At 43.4% G+C, this 20,367-nt stretch overlaps 1 protein-coding gene across 2 annotated transcripts in view; it reads left to right on the top strand.

The window, feature by feature from the left end:
- Nucleotides 1-20,367, top strand: part of EIF4E3 (eukaryotic translation initiation factor 4E family member 3) — a 235,668-nt gene that overhangs the window by 93,860 nt on the left and 121,441 nt on the right. For both annotated transcript variants that reach the window (XM_069643843.1, XM_069643844.1), the window contains exon 4: nt 3,146-3,206. In XM_069643843.1, the coding sequence (XP_069499944.1) occupies nt 3,146-3,206 (61 nt within the window). The remainder of the gene's footprint in view (nt 1-3,145; nt 3,207-20,367) is intronic.

The following is a 20,367-nucleotide window of genomic DNA, read 5'->3' as shown; positions in this document are numbered from 1 at the left end:
CAATGGAGAACGGAGTTCTCCTGCACTGATGATCAGTGTCCCCAAAACAGATACGCTAATAAAGGCAGGTGGAGCAAAACGGCTTTAGTTGCCTCCAAATGTTTTGCCCCGCAGCAAATGTTACCTTCTCTGCTTATTTATTGGTGCTATGTCTACATTCCGCCAGTTGAAGGCAACATACCAAAAAGGACACGTTTATTAGGCTGATTTTGGTGCAGCCTTCAACTGGTGGGGAAAATGGCCATTTCAGGGTTTAAAAAAATGAATACATTCTTGAACTCCTGTCCCCATCTTATTCTGCATTGGTTGGATTTACTTTTAATCTGGGGATAGCAGGTTTTCACTCCCGTTTGTGCACACACCTGTGGGGGTGGGGGCTTGGTCGGTCTGGCAGTTTGCAGCTATGGGGATGTAGCCTCTATTGCCCAAGATCACAAGAGCACAGCCATTCTAGGACAGTTTTTCTTAAATCCAACCATTCAACTGAGGCAGTACACAACTCCACTCTTAGTATAAGGCTGTACCACCTGAGTTCAGGGTAGCTTAGACCGAGCAGCCAGGCTTATTTTAGGAGGGAAAGAGGGCTGTAGAATCAGTACAATGAAATTGTAATACTAATATTCCACAGAAACACAAACACTATTTATTGTAACAAATAAATGGTTTATTTAAATAAATGTAGGCCCAGATAAATCTTGGGGGAAATGAGTACTATCACATTATATATAACCACAATTATAAAAACACCATTATGCTTGAAGGTACACAGGCTAAAGCATATAACCTTATTTGGAACACCTAACAGGAGTTCTAGGGAAGTAATAACCAATAGTTACTGTTAGATTACTTTAAGTAATACCAGTAATACCAGGGTAGTAAACCCTATCGGTTGTATGGTGATGCTCAGCAAGAAATCACATAGTAATATCAACTGGACAATATGCTTTTCTGATCTAGTGAAACACAGATTCTAGGAACAGTATAAACTTATAACTGATTCAGGATAACCGTTATTCTAGGGGTGTTGCAACTTATGTTGGAATATTCAATTACAGTTGCTTTTCAGTTCACAGACTAAGGGAAGCAATAGGATAACGCGGTTATACTCAAGGTAAGTAAAACCTATGCACTTTTTGCAGGATAGTTTAAGTAGCAAAAGTCAGAGTTCCTAAGGAAGACTGTTTAAAGTAAAGCACTTACTTGTTGAGTTATTCGAGGTTCCAGGGGCTTCACAGAAGATGCCCTAGGAGGATTCCAGCAGGGGGCCTGGGTGCACTGGACGAGAGGACTCCCAATCACAGAAAACACTCCAAAACTACACAGGAATCACAAGTGACTGAAGTTAAGTAAATACCCAAGCCAGCACAGTACGTCAGCACAGAAGAAGATTCTGCAGCAGGACGACTTCAGGATCAGCAGCCAAAAACTTGGTTGTTGAATTCTTTCATCAAGAAGACAGGTCACAGGAAGGACTTTTGCAGCAGGGATCACATCACAGAGTAGGCTCTAGGCAAGGTTTTCTTTGTGGCTGGATTCGGCTCTGTGGATTTGGGGCCTTTTTAAGGAGCACAGAAGAAGACAGAATATCGCTGGTCGGATTCTCGTTGTTTGCAAGGTCCAGCACTGTGACAAGGGGACTTTTCGGACTGGAATCGTACCTCTGGAGATCCAGCAGGATGCCCTCGAAGTTTCAGCGAGATTCGGAATTCGGAAGACTGTTCACCACCCAATGGCTCGATGTCCCAGGGTATTGGGGGGGGGGTATTGCAGCCCGCAAGCTTGCAGCACGGTGTGGGATGGCTCATAATGCAGGTTTTCTTGAGCCTAGTGAGTCTCACCCGGCTCTGGGTTGGGGTTGTCATTTTCAGAGTCCCTAGGTCGATTGTAAGCACAGCAGGCTCTACGGTTGCTGACTTCATCTTCCTCTTTGGTTTTGGTTCCATTGGCCGACTACCTTTTCAGCTTCAAGGAATGGACTTTTATGCAGGAACCCAACCAAATGAACAGCCCTGCAACATTCAAACTTTTAGATGGGGCGGGGCAGGAGAGCGGCAATCCTTTCAGGACAGCCATCCTCCCAGTTTGAACTGGAATCTTGCACTCAGGCTGGAAGACAAAGGGCGGCCGAGTTTTGGACTCCTCCCTCACTTCCTGCCTTCACGGACGCTCTGGAGCCTGGCGAGGAGTCTACAGGACTCCTGCCATAGATAAAAATAACACAAAGGAATTTTCACCCTGGATGTCGGGGGAAGGAATAAGAAAGGACAAGGAACACTAAATGGCAGAATAACGAGACGGGGCAAAATCCGGTAAAATGAACACCCATGGGTGCCTTTACCGGGGCTGTGGAAACAATAAAATAAAAAGGTTCACTGACACCAGCCATTAAAGGTAAGTTTGTCCTTGTAAGATAAATGTTGCATTTAAAATGTGAAAGGAGATACTCTGTATCCCCCCAGCACTCCACATAAGGTGGGGGTGCTGGTCTCGCCTAAAAAAAAAAAAGGTAAAAAGGATCCAAAGATCCTTTCTACCCTTGGGAACTGTAGTTCTCACAAGCTAGCCAGAGAAAGTTTAAAAGGGGAGCCCCTAGGGCAATCCTGCAACAATAGGCACTTATTGCCAAAAAGGAGGATAAAAATGACACCCATAAAAAGAGGAAAATATTCTGTGAGTTTGGAAAAAGGTTCCCACTCAGAGGTATAAGGAAAAATAATCCAACAGTAAAATCACATTTTTTCTGGGATTGACACAGGTCAGGAAAGTGCACAGGCCTTTTTTGTTTTTACAGCTTCTGGACCACATACGCACTGATGGAAGTATCTGGTTCTGGTAAAATTGTTGTGTTCCTGACACCTTTGGGACGAGATCCTAAATGTATGCAGAAAAGGTTGTCTTTACTAGGAGTACAATAGTGACGATGGTGAGAGACATTAATTTGCTCACGCATGATGCTTTAGGAATTGGTGTGTACCAGTAGCATGTCTAGGATTCTGCCTGAAGGTGGCCCCAAATCCGATCTACTGCGTAGACTTCATCCTTTAGATTATCACACTTTTAGGTTAAGCTTTAGTGTATTTTCTGTTTTAAATGTTGCCCAGAACATACTACTTATGCAATTACGTTGTCCTACTTTATTCCACAGGGAAGAGGAAGCCAATGCGAAAGGTGGTGTATGGAAAATGAAGGTTAATAAAGAAAGTACGGTATGTTATGAGCAATTTGGCTGAAGGAATGTGTCTTAATGTTGCAAGGGTTTGTTGTACAACCAAGGGAAGAGAATGCAAAACCTTAAATCCAACTGTACAATAAGAAATACCAGCATATTTGATTCATCCTATTTGTTCAGCTGGCAAAGTGATTGGTCAGTCATATTCGAGATGCTATACATGGGGATAATGTACCCCCAGCAAACGTTATAAGGATATTTCAAATCACTGAGGTTTTCTGTTTCCAAATGGAGGAACGAGGCCGTAGGTTTACTTTCTTTATAAGGTCACAGAAGTCTGAGGTGACTTGAATATCCTTTTGGCGGATGGTACAGGGTATGTTATTCCGTCATACCTGGTCATCCCCTTTAATAACTGCCCTCTAGCTTAATCTAAGATCCATGTAATCAATATAGAATCTGATTGGATTTGAATAAAGATAAAATGCAGTTCCTAATGTGTTGTAGAAAAATAGTTTAAGCTGTTTAAAAAAATGATTAGAAAAAATATTTTATTTTGTGCTTTTATATAAATAACATGCATATACTTGCTTGCATGTTAAACACCAACAGTGCACAAATGAAATCTTCTACCATAAACCATGCCTTGTCAGGTAATGGCTGTAAAACTATACTACAGCAAGGAATTTGAAAAGCTTGTCACCGCTTTAAGTGCTGCTATGACACCTGGAATTCTGTTCTGTGCTGGCTCAAGCAGTAGGCATTGAGACGTTAAAACTGAAGTGTAATAACTGATTACCGAGCATTTGTTATTTTCATTTTTTAATTATAGGCGAGTTGTGATGTCACAGCTCGTCTGTAATGAGAACATTATTTCCAGGCTTTGATACTGATGATGTAGGCTGCCATGTATTAGGTTCTGCAAAATGCACTGATTTTTATAGTCGGTTACACTATTGCCGGCATCTGTACAGCTTTTTGTTTAGATCTTGATTCCTGAAATGTCTTTTTTATGCAACTCTTGGCACAGTTAAACATTTGTTGTCCAGCGGTTTATTATCCTGATAAGTGTCACTTGAAAAGTGATATGCAAAGTTGTCTGTGTCATAAGCATCCAACTAGTCATTCGCGCTATGGCCAAAGACTTAAGCAATTTTCGCAAAACACTAATCTCCATAAAAGTGTTTAGTAAACTGGTTAAGGAAAGTAACCAAGCCAACATCCCACCAGACCTCTACAAGGACATACTCTGCAAAGGAATACCTGTGCAATACTTCAGCAAAACTCATAAACCACTCGGTGCATACAGAAATCACCCTCGAACTTCCAATCCACCAACATTTAACCCCTTCTAAAAGATCCCACAGGATGCACAGACCACCCCACCAACTACCGGCCGCCAGTAGCAAACATCCGTTTCCTGGCCAACTCCTAGAAATGTATGTATATGGACGTAGAAACTAACCATTTACTGGCCAGGCAAATGTCGGTTTCAAACCTATGAGATGGACTGAATCAGCACTACTCTTTCTGGGACGACCTTAAAATGTACTATGATTACACCACTACATCTGCACTGATAACGATTAGACCTGTTTGCAGCTTTTGACAGTCAACCATGTGCAGCCCTCATCAAAAGAATAGAAGAAACGGTGGTAAGTAGCATTGCCCTGAAATTGATAAAATCCTTCCAGAGAATGGAAACCACCTGGCCCCCATTTCAGCTCAACCTCAAGCATACTCTTCTGTAGTGTTCCAGAAAGTTGATCCCTCTCGCCATGCAATATCAACATCTACATGGCTCCTCAGTAGAGTGAAAGTACTGGCGATATTGTGAAAGGAGCTGCAGGATCATGCTCTTTTACTTTGGAACTGCATCTTTTAATCTGTTGGCTTCCCCCTCCGAACAGCACTGCGAGCACCTGGCTGTTGCTGTAATCAGGGAGGCGGAGCCACTGAGGACCACGTGACGTGGTCACGTGACTACGCCGCGGACTTCAAATCGCCTGCACTGACACCCTTGCGACGTAAACCCTGGTGACAGAAGGGCTGTTGCTGTTTGGCTGTTCGGCGTGGGCGGCTGCCGGCGGCTGCACTACAGTAAGCAATCTTTTATTTCCTGAGATAACCGGTCATTGCTACCTATATCCCTGAACAATTTTAGCTGGCTATCAAATCTGGTCTGAATATTTTTAAAGTCACTGACTGGTGCTCACCGAGAAGTACCTTTTGCCTCTCCATCTTACCAGAGACTGCGGGGTTTGCAGACTTAGTACCAGATCTGCAAACTCTTTGATCTGGTAACACCGATTTTATATTTAAAGGTAAGTTGCGCTTACCGGAATAACCTTGGATCTGCTCTCCTTCATTTTGTAATCTACCATAGAAGGTTGTTTTTAGTACATGCCCTAAAGCTTTTTTTACAACTGAGGTCTGGTCTATGCAGTCGGAAAGGATCTTCCATGCATTTCAGCGGATTCCACCATGTAGTAGCCTGCCACTTCCTACATTGATGAACTGCTGGCTGCCTACCAGTGGACATTTAACTTCCTCAACTTGACTTTGTATCCCACCTCTGCCTGTGCTAACTACCTCAAACATAAAACAGGGCCTATCATCTAGTTTTTGTACAGCTAAGCTTACAACCCCAAACTATAGAGACCTGCCCTGTACCACTCACTCATACTGTATTGATCCATAATGCTGAGACTATAGGGGGATTTGTTATCCCAGCTACACCCGATGGGAAAGTGCATCATAAACCCCCCCCCCCCCCGCCATTCAAAAGTTATTCAGCCCATCTCAGGCCAAACATTTATGGACAAATATATTTTGAAAGCAACCTTTACGAGCACTGAAATCAAACTACCTAATGCTTTTAGAGGTAATGCTATGTTGGATCATTCAGCCATGACTAACCAGGCTTTGTTTTGGTGGCAACAATAATATTACTGATATCAGTATTATTGAATGCGCAGATAAAGCCATGGAGTTGCCCTCTGCTGATGAACTCCCTGTACAGTCGATCGTACAGCATCATGAGGGCCCGTCCCAGAATACTCCAACTGCTCTTACAAATATTATTGAAGGTATTTATCCAAATAACGTACACTATGCAGGGGAAGCAAGCTCATGGGATATAAATCAGAGCCATGAACACTCTCCTAGACTACACCACACCTTGAAAGATCTGGATGAACACATCCGTTTGACTCACCCGACCAGTTTCTGCTTTAAATATGGTGCTTAGTTCATCTGTCGACTTGTATGACAACGTCTGGGCTGAACTTAAGTCTGTACAACGATCAATGACGGAACTTAACTTGAAAATCGACTGCATTGTCACTGAAATGCTTGTAGACTTAACCAACAAAGTGGATTGGATTGGAACAGAACTGTCTCAGAAATTGGTTGTGCATGGCCAGTTATTGGAACCACAGTGTGATGTAATTTCCCCTGTAGCTGCGCAAGTACCTATAGCAACGTCGCAAATAATAGAAATAATAGACAATATCCCTATCTTGGAAGCTCCTACTATTGACTTAGCACAAGGACAATCTAAGCCTGCACTATCTGATGGTCTGTGCATTAGTACTGCTTCCGTACCCTGCTCAGCAAGCCCTCTTCTGATTAATCCTAAACCTCATTCTATTTTTAACCCACTCCCATCTGTTGAGACTGCTGTTACATTGGAAAATACTCTTAAGCATACTGTCCCTAAAAAGCTTTTAGTTCCACGTAAATCGCGCTCAATTAAGTGGAAAATGGTTACTAATCGTTCTAACCTATTATTTACCAAAACCTCCGCTTCTACTCTTTCCAAATCAAACTTGGCGCCCATTTTCGAGGGACAGAGATTGTCCTCTGTTAGTCTAACTAAAGTTAAATTGGTTGATTCTATTGCTCAAACTGACAGCTGTAATTGCATTGTCTGCTACTTTAAGGTTTGACGCCACACTGGCGACTGGGATTCTCTTGGTTAAGGAACTTACGTAAGAGCTGTAATTCATTTAACACACCTATCCCAGGCTTGCTGGATAGAAGTTTATTAATGAAACCCTTGGAATCCCTAAGAAAGGTTGGCCCAGATGTTGTATTAGCCTCCCCGAGTTCAGTTTTGTGCCCGTCCTTTGCTCTACATCAGGGATGTGGTTCTGGCAAATTTAGGACTTTTGAAGATGCTCCAGTTCTGCCTATTGTGGTCCATGATAAAAATCTGATAAAGATCCAGCAATTTACTGAAGCGAGGGCTGATCAACTTTCCTCCATTTGAGGGCATCTCCAACTTCTGCCTTCCATGAACAAATACCCTATTCAGCCCTTGATTCCTGTACCCCCTTTAAATCTAGGGACAGAGTGGCAGGTGGATAATATCCCGGCAGTATCTACACATCCATCAGTCTGTGCAGGTATATGAGATTTGGTGGAATGTTTACATAAACCAACTACTAGGCCACAGCAATTAGACCCTGATATAAAACAAGGTTCTAATCCAAAAGGTCCCCATAGCCTACCTTTGTGCTTCCTACGGACACAAGAAGGCAATAATGCCCCCAAAATTAAACCATTGCACCTGATTAAAATACAGAGCCTGCTGGAGCTGGAAATGCCAATCTGTTTGAACAGATGTAAAGCATTGACCATTTTTTCAGAAATACCTGCACATTCCTTAATATCCTCTAAAGACATTGCTAGAGTGGCTTTTCCGGACCGAAAACTCTCAAGACTCCAGCTTGATCCTCTTTTCTTCTCTGTTGTTTAAGGAACTGATTCTTACTCACTGAGTCTTTGCTGGAATTGGGCTTTAAGGTTGAAGCTAGATCATCATGGGAAACATTGCCTCGTTGGCCCCTTACTACTCAACCACCCTCTAGACCACCGGTGGATCATTTATGTGGCCCTCAAGCCATGTCCGACCAAAAAAACTCATCTTAACAGCAGGACACGGATGCTGATTGGGTTACCATTATCTCAACCCTGTGGCAAAAACTTGTGCCCTAGGCTGCTTCCCTCAAGACTCAAGCTGCATCTCAGATCTATGCCTTAAATCTTGGAATTCGAGAGACAATTTGCATTTATTTACAAATCTGGAATGTCTACAGCTGCTGAGAGAAGCTAATATCATCTGTATTCAGGATTCCTGGATGACCTCAACTCCATTTTTAGATGGCCATCAAATCTTTGACCAGCATGCTAGACACAACTTGGGTGTTACACCATCAGGTGGTCGAATTGTTGCGGTCGACAACTACATTGGTCTACACAGCATTGCACTTCTGGGCCTACCAAACAGGGCATCGGGGGTTGATCTTGCATCTAGCTGTGGACAACTGAAACTATTAATTATTAATATCTACTGGCATAGTGGTATGGGAGCAGCTGAATTGTTTGTGTCCCTGTGTCTGACTATTCTTGACTGGTTACTTGCTAATGATACAGGACATGTCCTACTGGCAGGAGATCCAAATTGCGATTGTATATTTGAGCTCTCACCATGGGAAATTTGCGAGATGAATATGTCTAACTTAAGTCACTCGAGGAAGAAACATGCTGGCTATACTTGGTACTCTGGGTTGGGTAATGTAGTCCTACAACCTCTGGTAGGTCATTCACAATCTTTGCTTGATAATCCTATTTTGTACACTTGGCGGCGTGGTTATTCATCTATGCTGGACTACATCTTTGTGGATGACTATCTTAGCAAAAGATGCTCGCTGTTCTAAATATATAAGAACAACTGGAGCGACCATGGCATCTTAACAACAATCTTTAAGATAAGTCATCTCCAGGGAACCCACCAGTCCCAACCTTTGGTTACACCTAATTCATCAGGCTCTGCGATTCGTTCGTCACCTAAAAATATTGACACCTTGAATCTCAATTTGAGGGCTAGGCTTAATCAGACTACCTATGATTTGGAAAATGGGGACTTTCAATACTGCAACTGTTACGTCTCTTGTAAGAGCAGCGGTAGATGACCTGGGGAAACAATTCACATGCTCAACTCCTGCCAGTAGGCATACCCATTGCTATAATCCTGACTTGGCTTTGGGAACATCTATCAGAATAAAACCCTCAGGAGACTTAGACTTGCAAATCTAGATATGACTATACGTTTAGGCCTCATTAGAAGGATTAAACAAGGGTATAAAAATGTCTGTAAATCTATTAAACATCAGATTTTGCAACAGGATTCTGAGTTAATGCTTCAGGTCATCATTAAGGCAAATGTGGGTGCTTTCTGGTCAATAGCAAACGGACAAGACACCAACCGAGATATTTGTTTATTAAACCCAATTTCGGAACAAGGCTGGTTGGATTTCTATGCCAATAGATTCGCTCTCAATCCACTGCAGGGAGACAACACCCTTGTAAATTGTGTAAACTCAGTCCCTTTTCCTAAATAGGAACCCCCCATTGAGATCAATACAGTGTTAGACCTAATACTTAAGTGCAAAAGATCAAGAGCTCCTGGGCCGAGTGACCTAACTAATAACACCTTTTAAAGCTGATCCTAATCTTTGGGCCAATCTTCTGTGCCTCGAGTTTCAAGACATCCTCCAATCTGGGGTTTGTCCACACTCGTGGTCTTTTGCAAATGTCATTCCAATTTTCAAATGTGGCAGTAGGTCTGGCCCAAAAAACTATCGGCCTATTGCGCTGATAGACGCAGATTGTAAAATCTTCTCTGCCCTACTTCTCTCGCATTTAAAGGATTGGGAGAAAAAAAAGTCACTCTTTGAGCCCCTTCCAAACTGGCTTTCGTAAATCCCATTCCACTAATATCAATAGAATTGTGGTTAAATGCATTAAGGAAGCTGCCTGGACTTCTGACAGGGGCCCTACTTTTATCGCCTCTGTGGATCTCTCGGCAGCCTTTGATTGTGTTGACTGAAATAGGTTTTGATGTAAACTAGCATCATGGGGCCTACCTAGGGGAATATTGAGCCTTTTGGAAGGGGTCTATAATAACTCTGGTGTAAGACTACGCCTAAACCAAAAGGGGGACATGTCAGCTGTTGTTCGCACATTCCGTGGAGTCAGACAGGGGTGCGTCTTAGCCCCATGGGTGTTTAATCAGTATGTCTCTGCAGCGGAATTCCTATTGAAGGAGGGCCTCATAGCACCAAAACTGGGCTCTGTGAAGATTATATAGCTGGCATATGCAGACAACTTTTTATTATTTGATCTCATGAAGGTGGGGTTTCAGCATCTTTTTAGATGTCTTCTCAAATTATGCTAAGTTAAATGGCCTGAACATTAATCCCGCCAAAACTAAAATCCTTGCTCTATCAAAAGTGCCCTGTAGGAAGAAAACCAACTCCTGGAACGTGGGGGGGCGTAAGGGTAACTACTTCCATCTGCTTTACCTATCTTGGCTATTATGTTGGCGCTAGTAGGGGTTCGAGAGGGCAAATAAATATGCTTCTGAATAAAGCTAAGACACTTGGTAAACAGATCCTTAAAATCGATCGCAAATATGGTCAATTCTCCATTAGACCAGCTGTTCTCTTCTTTGAAGGGACAATAGCTCCTAAATTGACATACGCTTTGGAGCTATGTACGTGGCTAACCATAGCTAAACTCGATGTGATTGGAGATGGGTTTTACTCCTAGCTAGTGCGGTCCCTCTGGCTGCAATTCGATACGAGTTAGGCTATATTTCCTTAAAATCCCGTGTCTATTGGAGGATGCTTATGCTTTATGCTCAGCTTAAGGTACCAATTCTTAACACATTGAAAGTAATACTGAACGTTCTGGCTACCTATTCAAATTCTGTAACATGTGTGAAACAATTCTTTGCCATATTGATTCAGACATAAAACAGTTAACTAACCCTACAAAATCGAAAAAGAAATTGTGGGATTATGATTGGTACCTCACTACGGACTCCATCCATTCATATAAATCTATGCTACATTTAGCACATGAACATAAGAAAAGACGGGTTCCCTCGCCAGTCCTTACGATTTTCCTGAATCAAAACCATCGACATATACTATTAAGACAGCGTTGGAATATCCTTCCAACACTGGATACTAAATTGAGGTGGAAACCAATTACGGTGGAAGATAACCTCTGCAGATTTTGTCAGTCAGCCTCTGAAACAGCTAAACACTTCATTCTGTTCTGTACTCAACTTGGCATTCTCAGAGACTCTTGCATGAGTGCACTAAAGCTTCTATATTTGGGCTTACCAACTGATTTGGTATGGCAACGCTGTCTGTGCATCCAAACTACGCGTGAAGGTCCGACATTGTCTGGTTTTATTCGCAACCTCCACTTGGACCATATTTGATAAAGTGCCTTAAGATGTGTTTACATATATAGGCCTTAATAGTCAATAATCGCCATTATAGGTTGTTTACTCTGTTTTTCCTTGTATTCACTGTATATGAACTATTTGTATGTATTGTAAATTTCTATTTTTCTGTACTTTTCTCTTTTGTAAAGGTTTAATAAAACCATTAAAAAAAATGGCTCCTCATGAAACTCCTCAACGATACAGACTTAAGTGCTGCAACTACACAGATGACACTCAAATCCTCTATAGAATAGCCAGCAGCAAGGATATAGACCAAACCCTTGTCCATTAACTCTCACAAATCAAAGCATTGATGAGCAACAACCACCTTGAACTAATTCCAGATGAAACGGACATGATCATTCCCATCAACCCTTCTATCCAATCGCCCATACCATGGCCTACGGAAATAAGAATTAGACCGGAAGCGTCCACAGGTGTTCAAAGCTCTGTACATGGTTGGACAGTGAGATAACCGTGGAATCTGAAGATAATGCAGTAGTAAAGAAATGCTTCTACCACCTACAAACTGTCTATCTTTCACACTGCATTACTTGTCATGTCAAGAATAGACTATGGCAACTGCATCTACATTGGCATGCCCGGCTACCGAGCCAAAAAAACCACTACAAAGTAGTAAGACTCATTTGAAGAACACATCACGTTAGCACCAAGATCATTACAAAGTCTCCATCTACATACCAAATGCACCCCTGAGGTCTAACAATAGCATATACCTTTAACCCAAACATTATTTGAAAAGATATGGTGGATTGGCATCTCAGCGAAACTGGCAAACCTCCCAAGGGAATATGCACAATAGAGGAAGGCCTCACCTTCAGGAGAGCAGTAAAATCATGTCTGTTTTTAATATGGCGAAATAACTCGCAATCATTAGACCATTGTCAAAGAGAGACCAAACCTAGCTGACCACAGCACACTGGGTTTGTCAACCAGAAAGCTACCTGTGCTACTGCGACTTAACCTGATGCCATGGGGATTGCACTCTTTCACACACTAAGCCCTACTAAAACCCTCCATAATCTGACAAACATGCCAAATGTAAACCAACTATGCCACGCACACGACACCTAGAACAACCTCACCCCCACACAAACACAAAACATCAGAACTCCACGCATCCTCTTAACTCGCATAATCTCAACATGGCCAAAGCATCCTTGTGCCATGGGCACAAGGCCTCCCATATGGATGCAAATGCCTTGCAAGCCCACCAACCCAACCACACCTAGAAGCAAACCCGCACACATTGACTGATTTTTCCAAATTGAAACGTCCAACACCATAAGCAAAAGCACAAGTGTACTTGTTGGGTAAGATTTTAAGTTTCGTGCTAAATCTCCCTCACTTGTGAGACCCCCAGAACGTTTTACTGGACTGGTGGATTCTTTTTCCTTATCTCAGTGAGTGGGAACCTTTTTACACACTCAATATCCTTTTTACTCTCTTTATGGGTGTCATTTTCAAGACTTTCCATGGTGTCTTTTTGATTTTATCCTCTTTGACAACTTTTTGGCATATATAGCCTGTTGTTGCTGGGTTGCCCTTTGGGGGTTCCCCTTTTAAAGTTTATCTGGCTAAACTTGTGAGAACTACTGTTCCCAAGTAGTAAAGAAGGGTTTTCATTTATATGGTGAGCCTGCACGCCCCACCTTATGTGGAGTGCTGGCGGGATACAATGTATCCCTTTTCTTACTCGCTGGTAACATTTTTGTTATAATTGCAAGTTTGCTTGAATGGCTGGTGGCAGCTTTTTTTATTTTTATTTATTTTTTACTTTCATGACTTGTAATAAATTTTACTCTGAGACTGTTCATTCAGCCTCGGTAATGCACAGAAGGGCCACCATTTTTCAATAATAGCGGGCTCCTTCTTTTTTCGCCATTTCTTGCTTGCTTGTAGTTTCTGAGGTGTTCCCCTGCCATTCTAGGCAGTAACTACCTCTGTGGGAGTTTAGACTTTGGCAGGAATCCTTTGTATTCCCCGCCAAGGCTCCAGAGTGTCTGAGAAATGTTAGGTAAGAATCTCTAGAGTTGAACTGGTGTGGGACCTTACACGATTTATCTCTTGTTATTAGGTATCCCACCTTTTAATATAGGCCTGTACTAAACCAATTGGTAGTGTGACTCAGCCAGGCTTATCTTAAGAGGAGTAATGTGAGCTGTAGTCAGTCAATACAGGTATCCAAGTAAACACTTACACACTTTGTTATAGTACACGTATTTATTTTATATATACACATCTTTGAAAAGCACCAACTAATAATAATAGTAATCCCAAATGTTAGGATTCAGTTAAACAAGAGCAATAAAGCAGTTGAGTAACTTTTCGTGTGTTGTACATATTCCAGCACATTGAGTGACATCATTTTAGGTCAGTAATAACACTTATTTGTGATCACCATTGCAATATTGAGTTATAAGGAGGGAAAAGTTATAGTTTGGTCAGAACATACTTTGTACTTTGAAAAACAGTTAGATTCTCCCAGTGGGATGTAGGCAGTATTTTATTCCAGTAATAGGGTTCAGCAATTCAAACCTGTAAGGGAACAAACACTGCCAAAGCTAATAGGTTCAGAAGGGGGCCTTTAGGGAGCCAGGACAGCCAAGGTCAATGGGCTAGTTCAAGGTTCTGATGCTCTCATCTTAGAAAATGTTTTAGAAAAGTCAGTAGTTCAGTAGAAAATCACAGCTCAAGAGGAGCCGCCTTGAAGAAGCACAAGCTGCAAGGCCAGTGCAAGTGAGTTTAGGTCAAGAGGGTAAAATGGCACTCCCCGAGCTAGGAAGCGCCACAGTTGGCAAAAGTAGATCTACCCCAAGCCCCACCGTACCTTTGAGTTGACAAATTTGTTCCAGCTGCAGTGTAGTAGACCCTTATTCATGGTCTTCGGTCGTGGTGACGAATGGGATGACGTCTGGTGGGCTTCTGCTGCAGCACTCTCTCTCAGAGAGAGAGAGAGAGAGAGAGAGAGAGAGAGAGAGAGAGAGAGAGAGAGAGAGAGACAGACCGACAGAGACAGACAGACAGACAGACAGACAGACGCAATGGATTCTCCTTGATTCAGCTGCCTTTTGTTGTTTTGGTACCTATTTCTCTGCACCAAAGGAGAAAGAATGGCTCCAGTTAGAAGTTACGTGATCCCTCGGTCCTGGATTCTGTTGATGGGACACTGGGTGAAGATGTCCTGCTTCTGTAGCATCCTCTGGATGCCCGCGAACCCGAAGAAAATACACTTGATTATGGTCAGGGGTCCCCGTGCATTGGGATTCTGCAGCCTTGGAAAGTCACAGCAAGTCAGGGGTTGCGCCAAAATGTGTTAAAGGCTAGTTGATCCCACCAGCCCAATGGAGGAAGTCGGCCGGTAGGGGTCTTCCCAGTCAAAACAAAAGCGGGTTCAGCACAGCTGCAGGGCTTCACCTGACACTTCGCGATCCAGGCCTGTGCTGCTGGCGTCTCTTCACATCTTCGTCGGATGTTGTCCTCCAGCGGTTGACTCTGCCTCTAGCCCCAAAAACCTCTTTTTTTTTAAGCAAGTTCTCATTCATTTGCAGCCATAGGCTGTCAATCACTCAGCCGGGCCAATCAGAACTGGTTTCACTCAGGCACACCTAGAGACGGGGAAGTTTCGGAACCCTCACTCAATTCCTGCCTTTCCATACCCACTGGAGCCTGGGCTGGCTTCAAGGTTGACGCCTGCCAAAGGCGAAATGCACAAAGATTCCAACCCGATTCAGACAAGAGTAAAAGGCCAGAAGTAACTAACTGACAAACGGTGTAAAAAGAAGACCTGGGCCATTTTTAGAAAATGGTCCCCCTTGGTTGCTGTACTGCAGCTGATGAAGCAGTCTGTAGATACATGGCACAAAGTTGTAAAAAAGAAACCACTGCCACCAGCCATTCAAGTTAGTGTAACAGAATGTTACATGAGAAGTGGGATAAAGGAGTTACTATGTAACTTCCCAGCACTCCACATAGGGTGGTGTGTGCTTGACCCACAAAAGAAAAGGTAAGTAAGATGGGAATCCTACTATTTTTGAGAACAGTACTTCACTCAAGAAAATGTAGTTAAACATTAAGAGAAGTCCAAAAGCTGCTGTGTTCACAATGCAAAAAGCAGATGCCTATGGAGTTTACCAGACTCCATTAAACAGTATGAAACGCACAAATCCTAATGAGAACAAAGTCCCACTCACTCGACAGTTAAAATTAAAAAGCCTGAGTCCTGCAAAAGAGCTGAGGGTCTCTAATGTTAAAGGGAATTGGCACAGAAGTGAACATTCTCGCTAACAGGAAGCCAGGAAACGAGGATGGAGTCCAAAACTCTGCACCCCTTTGTCTTTCACCTTGCTGGAAAGGAGCCTTATCTCATTGGGGTGGGGGCTGGCTGTCCTGACAAACGGAGATTTTTGGGTTGATCTTTATCCTCTGCATGTGCCTCCCTCTGGAACAGTCTCCCTGCCTCTCTCCGTCTTGAGCCAGAGCACCCTAAGTTCCGGAAACTCCTCATGACCTTCCTCTTATTTTCCTCCTTCTCTCTCCATCTCCCCCGCTAACCTCTGTTCTCTCTCGCTCCTCTGCCAATCTTTGGCACTTGCCTCCGGGCGTCTGCACTATGTTCACCTTTACTGCATTTTCAGCTTACTTCTCATGAGCGGCGATACCTCTTTGCACTTAACCAGTTCCCTGCTGGTCTGGAAGCACTTGGCCCCCCCCCCCCCACCTCTGTCTACGCATGCGCGACCCAAATGTACTAAGACTAGTAAGTTTGTTGGTCCTGTCCCGCCCCCCAAACCCCCCTTCTTGTCGCCTCCCCTGCCTAGCTTGGTCGCGACTGTAACACTGCATACACTTGCACTAGGAGAAATGTCGTCAGGCCTAGTATGCTTGTTTTTCTTTCTCTGTTGGATCATTCGGAAACTTCAAGGCCTAAGAATGATTACTGTATTCCCTTGCTCCCTCCCGCCTTGAAGCACTTTGAAGTACTCCACCTGTGTATAAGCTCTGTATAAATAAACAATTACAATTGGACAGCCAGACCTCCCCTTTCGGTAAAATGCAGGGAGAGGTTGTGCTGTAGTTCGTGTTAAATACTCCGAACCTGGAAGCTGCTGACAAGTTGACCACATGACCTGAATTCGAAGAGGAAGAGGAAGATGAAGAAAATGCATCCGAGACCATTTTCAGCGACCGGCGAGCCTGCTGTGTAACCTGAGCCTGCTGTAGCCCTTCCTTCCGAACGCCCTGGTGACTCAGAAAACAGCCCCGACACAGAACGTGGTGAGATCCACTAGATTCGAGAAAATCTGCATTTTGAGTCATCCCACAACGTGCTGCAAACTTGCCGGGCTGCAATACCCCAATACCCTGGGACCTCAAGCCATTAGGTGGTGCACGGTATTCCAAATCGAGCTGAAACTTTGGTGGCATCCTGCTGGACCACCAGAGACACGATTTGAGTCCTTGAAGTTACCTCACCAGAGTGTTGGACCATATTAAACACAAGAATCCGACCAGCGATATTCAGTCTTCTCCTGGCTCCTGAAAAGGGCGCCAAAACCACAGAGCCGCTCCAGCCACGAAGAAACTCTTGCCTGGAGCATTGATCCCTGCTGCATAATCCCTTCCAGTGTCACATCCTCAGTCTTCATGGCAAGGAATTGATCAAACAGGTTTTTGCTGCGGATTCAAACTCTTCTTCTGTGCTGAGGTACTATTGGCTGGGGTATTTACTTACCTAAAACTTTTGTGATTCCTGTGTAGCTTTGGGGTATTTCTTGCGATTAGAGGGGAGGCTTCTCATCCAGTTCACCCAGGCCCACTACCGGAATCCTCAGAAGTCCCTGGACCCTAACTAACTCTAAGGTGGCATACTTATTTATTTGAAAAGACTTCCTCAGGTACTCTGACTTTCCCTGCAACATAACCCTATCTCACCCTGCCTACAGGTAGCACCAAAATCACTAGGGTCCCTCTTCTGCCTCTGAGAGAACTCCTGCAATAGATTAGGGATGGACTGGATAAGAAAAGTATTCCTCCTTGAAAAGTATAACAAGTATAAAAGTTACTTACTTGTGAAAGAGTTGGTCAGTAACTGCCCGTCTGAGAGTTCGTACTTAACCTTGAATGTGTTTTGCCATTCTGAAAAGTGAGTATAAGGTTATTAACTCGCTTGTGAATTGGTTGACTCTTCGCAAAAGTAATGCTCTTGGCTTCACTTTACTATTTCTTTTAGCATATAAATGTAAACGTATATCAACTGGGTCTTGCTTCCCCATACATGCTGTTTAGCATGTGTAGAATAAGTCTCCCTTAGGTTTTACCTGCCTAGAATAGCTGTGTGCCATTCTTAAAGTGTCCTATAGTTATAGCTGTAGCTGAACTTGCTCTGCCTGGTGCAATCCTAAATTTAGTGTAGAACATTATTGCTTACCTTACCCTGTGTTTCACTGATTTGAAAAGCAACTGTAATTGTATATTGCACTATAAGGTCCTACTCGCCTCATAACTGTGTGTTATCTTGAAGGTAGTTATATGTTTATACTGTTCCATGAATTTGTGTCCACTATTCAGAAAAGTATCCTGGTAACAGGGTTGATATAATGTGCCTATACAAAGTGTTTCAAGGTGTGGGAGGAACAGGGGAAACAAGACAAACTATCTTACTATGCCTACTATCATTTAGATTGTGCAAGTGCACAGACAAAAAGTACAGGGGCGAGGAACGGGGAGAACTTTACCCAGAACAGCAGGGCTCTGAGTTAAGTACAAGGAGGGCTGGGCTTCCCAAGGGTATCGCACAGAGGGAGTGTAAGGTAGGCCAGGTGGCAGTGCAGGAAGGCCAAGAGGCAAGTGCAAGGGACTGGCTGGGGGTGGTGGGTGGGGCTGGTGTCCTGTATGACTCGGAATATCTGCAAGCAGCCAGTCACCATAACGATGTAGGAGGAGGAGGGGAAGGTTAACAGAGGAGAGGCAGAAAGAAGGAAGAGGAAAAAAGGGGCAGTCTTGAGGCGCTTCTGGAACTTAAGGAGATCTGGCTCAAGACAGAGTGTGGTGGGCAGGCCATTCCAGATGGAGGCTCATGCAGAGGAGAGAGATCTACCACCCAGTCTCTGCTCTGCTTGGAGAAGCGACTCACCCACAGAGAGCTGGAAGTAGACGAGCAGAGGGATCTAGTAGAAAGGTACTTGGGAAGAGAGTGTTGGAGATAGTATGGGCCACAGCCCCGGCCCCAGAAAGCCTTGTGGACCATGCAGAGGGTCTTGATCCTTGCAGCCACCAGGAGCCAGTGGAGGAATTTCAGAGCCGGAGAGATGCAGTCCCTGGGCTTCAGGCCAAGGATAAGTCTTGTGGTCCTGTTCTGGGTGAGTTGAAGAGGTTAAAGAGTAGAGTTGGGTAAATTGAGAAAGAGGCTGTTGCAGTAATCCAGCCTATGGAGAACCAGGGCTCTGGAGACGATGTCCTTTGAAGGAGGTGCAGTTGGAAATGGGACTTTTTGGAAACGTCCGTGATGTGTGGAGAGAAGGAGATGGAGGAGTCGAAGATGACCCCAAGGTTTTTTTTTCCTCATTATAGGATGAGGGCACAGGGCTGGGGAGGAGAGGAGAGGAGCGGGTGGTGGTGGTGGTGGAGGAGGAGGAGGAGCTACCCTCGACTTACTGTAATCTAAAAGTAACTGATGGTTTTTACTCCGCACGAATAGGTGTTTCCTATACTAAATGTGTTTGAGGTCTGACTTTCCTAGAAATACTGTTAGTTTTCGGACCAGTCTATGCTTTGGTCTGTGTACTTTAAAGCATTGTGTTGTGTTTTTGTGTGTTTATAGCTCTATGACAAAGTACTTATCCCCAAGACTTCACTTGGCCTAGTTGTATTTATAATAAACCTTTCTTTTTTCTAATACTTCTGGTTGTAAGTTTTTCTGTTGAACCCTTGGTATACTACAAGTTCTTTGTACCTTCCTACAGTCCTCTCTCCCTGGTGAGATGAGCTTGGTGGCTCTGTCTACGCTACCAAGTACTTAGTAGAAGGCTGTACCACCTAAGAGTGGAGTGTTGTACCGTCTCAGTTGTATGGTTTTACTAAGCCCTTAGTTGGACTTCAGAAAAACTGTCCTAACACTACTCTTGCTCTCCTCCCACTTACAAACCAACCCCTCTTATTTTCAGATCCTCCATAGCACCTGGAGAAAAAGCAAATGGCAGCTGTGTGTGGTATAATTCTCTGCAACCTAGCATAATATTGCCTTTAACTAGAAGCATTCCAGATACATGCCTGATGGAACACCAGGTAACCAAGCTTTCCAGATGGTAATGTGCTGGTAAATGGAGAAGAAATTTGGTGTTATTTGTTATCTGATGCTTCCCCTCTCTCAACAGATCATTGTGAATGCCTCATATGAGCCGATATTATTGTTGGGGGACAGTTTTTCTAAGGTCCAACTAAGGGCTTTATAAAACATATCTGAGGCAGTACTAAACTCCACTTAGTATAACGCTGTACCACTTGAGAACATTTGGTAGCATAGACCGAGCAGCCAGGCTTATCGTAGGACGATGATAGGGCTGTAGCTTGGTACAACAAACACCGATACTTTGTATTGTAAAAAAAATGGTTTATTTAAATACAAGTAGGCCAAGATAAGTACTATAACATTTCATATAACCTTTCATATAAATACCATTATATAAACCAACTCAATACTTGTGGTATATGAACCAAAGTATAACCTTATTAAGAATAGCTATCAGCAGAATGCCATAAAGCTATTCTTAGGGTAAAACCACAGTACTGTTAGAGAGATTTATCATTTTTATGCTTCATACCCTCTTTTCTTTATCCTAGAGCAACTACAGTTCTTAAGACTAGAGTGATA

The sequence above is a fragment of the Ambystoma mexicanum genome, chromosome 2p (genome assembly GCF_040938575.1).
Source record: "Ambystoma mexicanum isolate Mex_15411 chromosome 2p, UKY_AmexF1_1, whole genome shotgun sequence".
NCBI classification, from domain to species: Eukaryota; Metazoa; Chordata; class Amphibia; order Caudata; family Ambystomatidae; genus Ambystoma; species Ambystoma mexicanum.
This window is presented reverse-complemented; position numbering and strand designations above follow the sequence as displayed.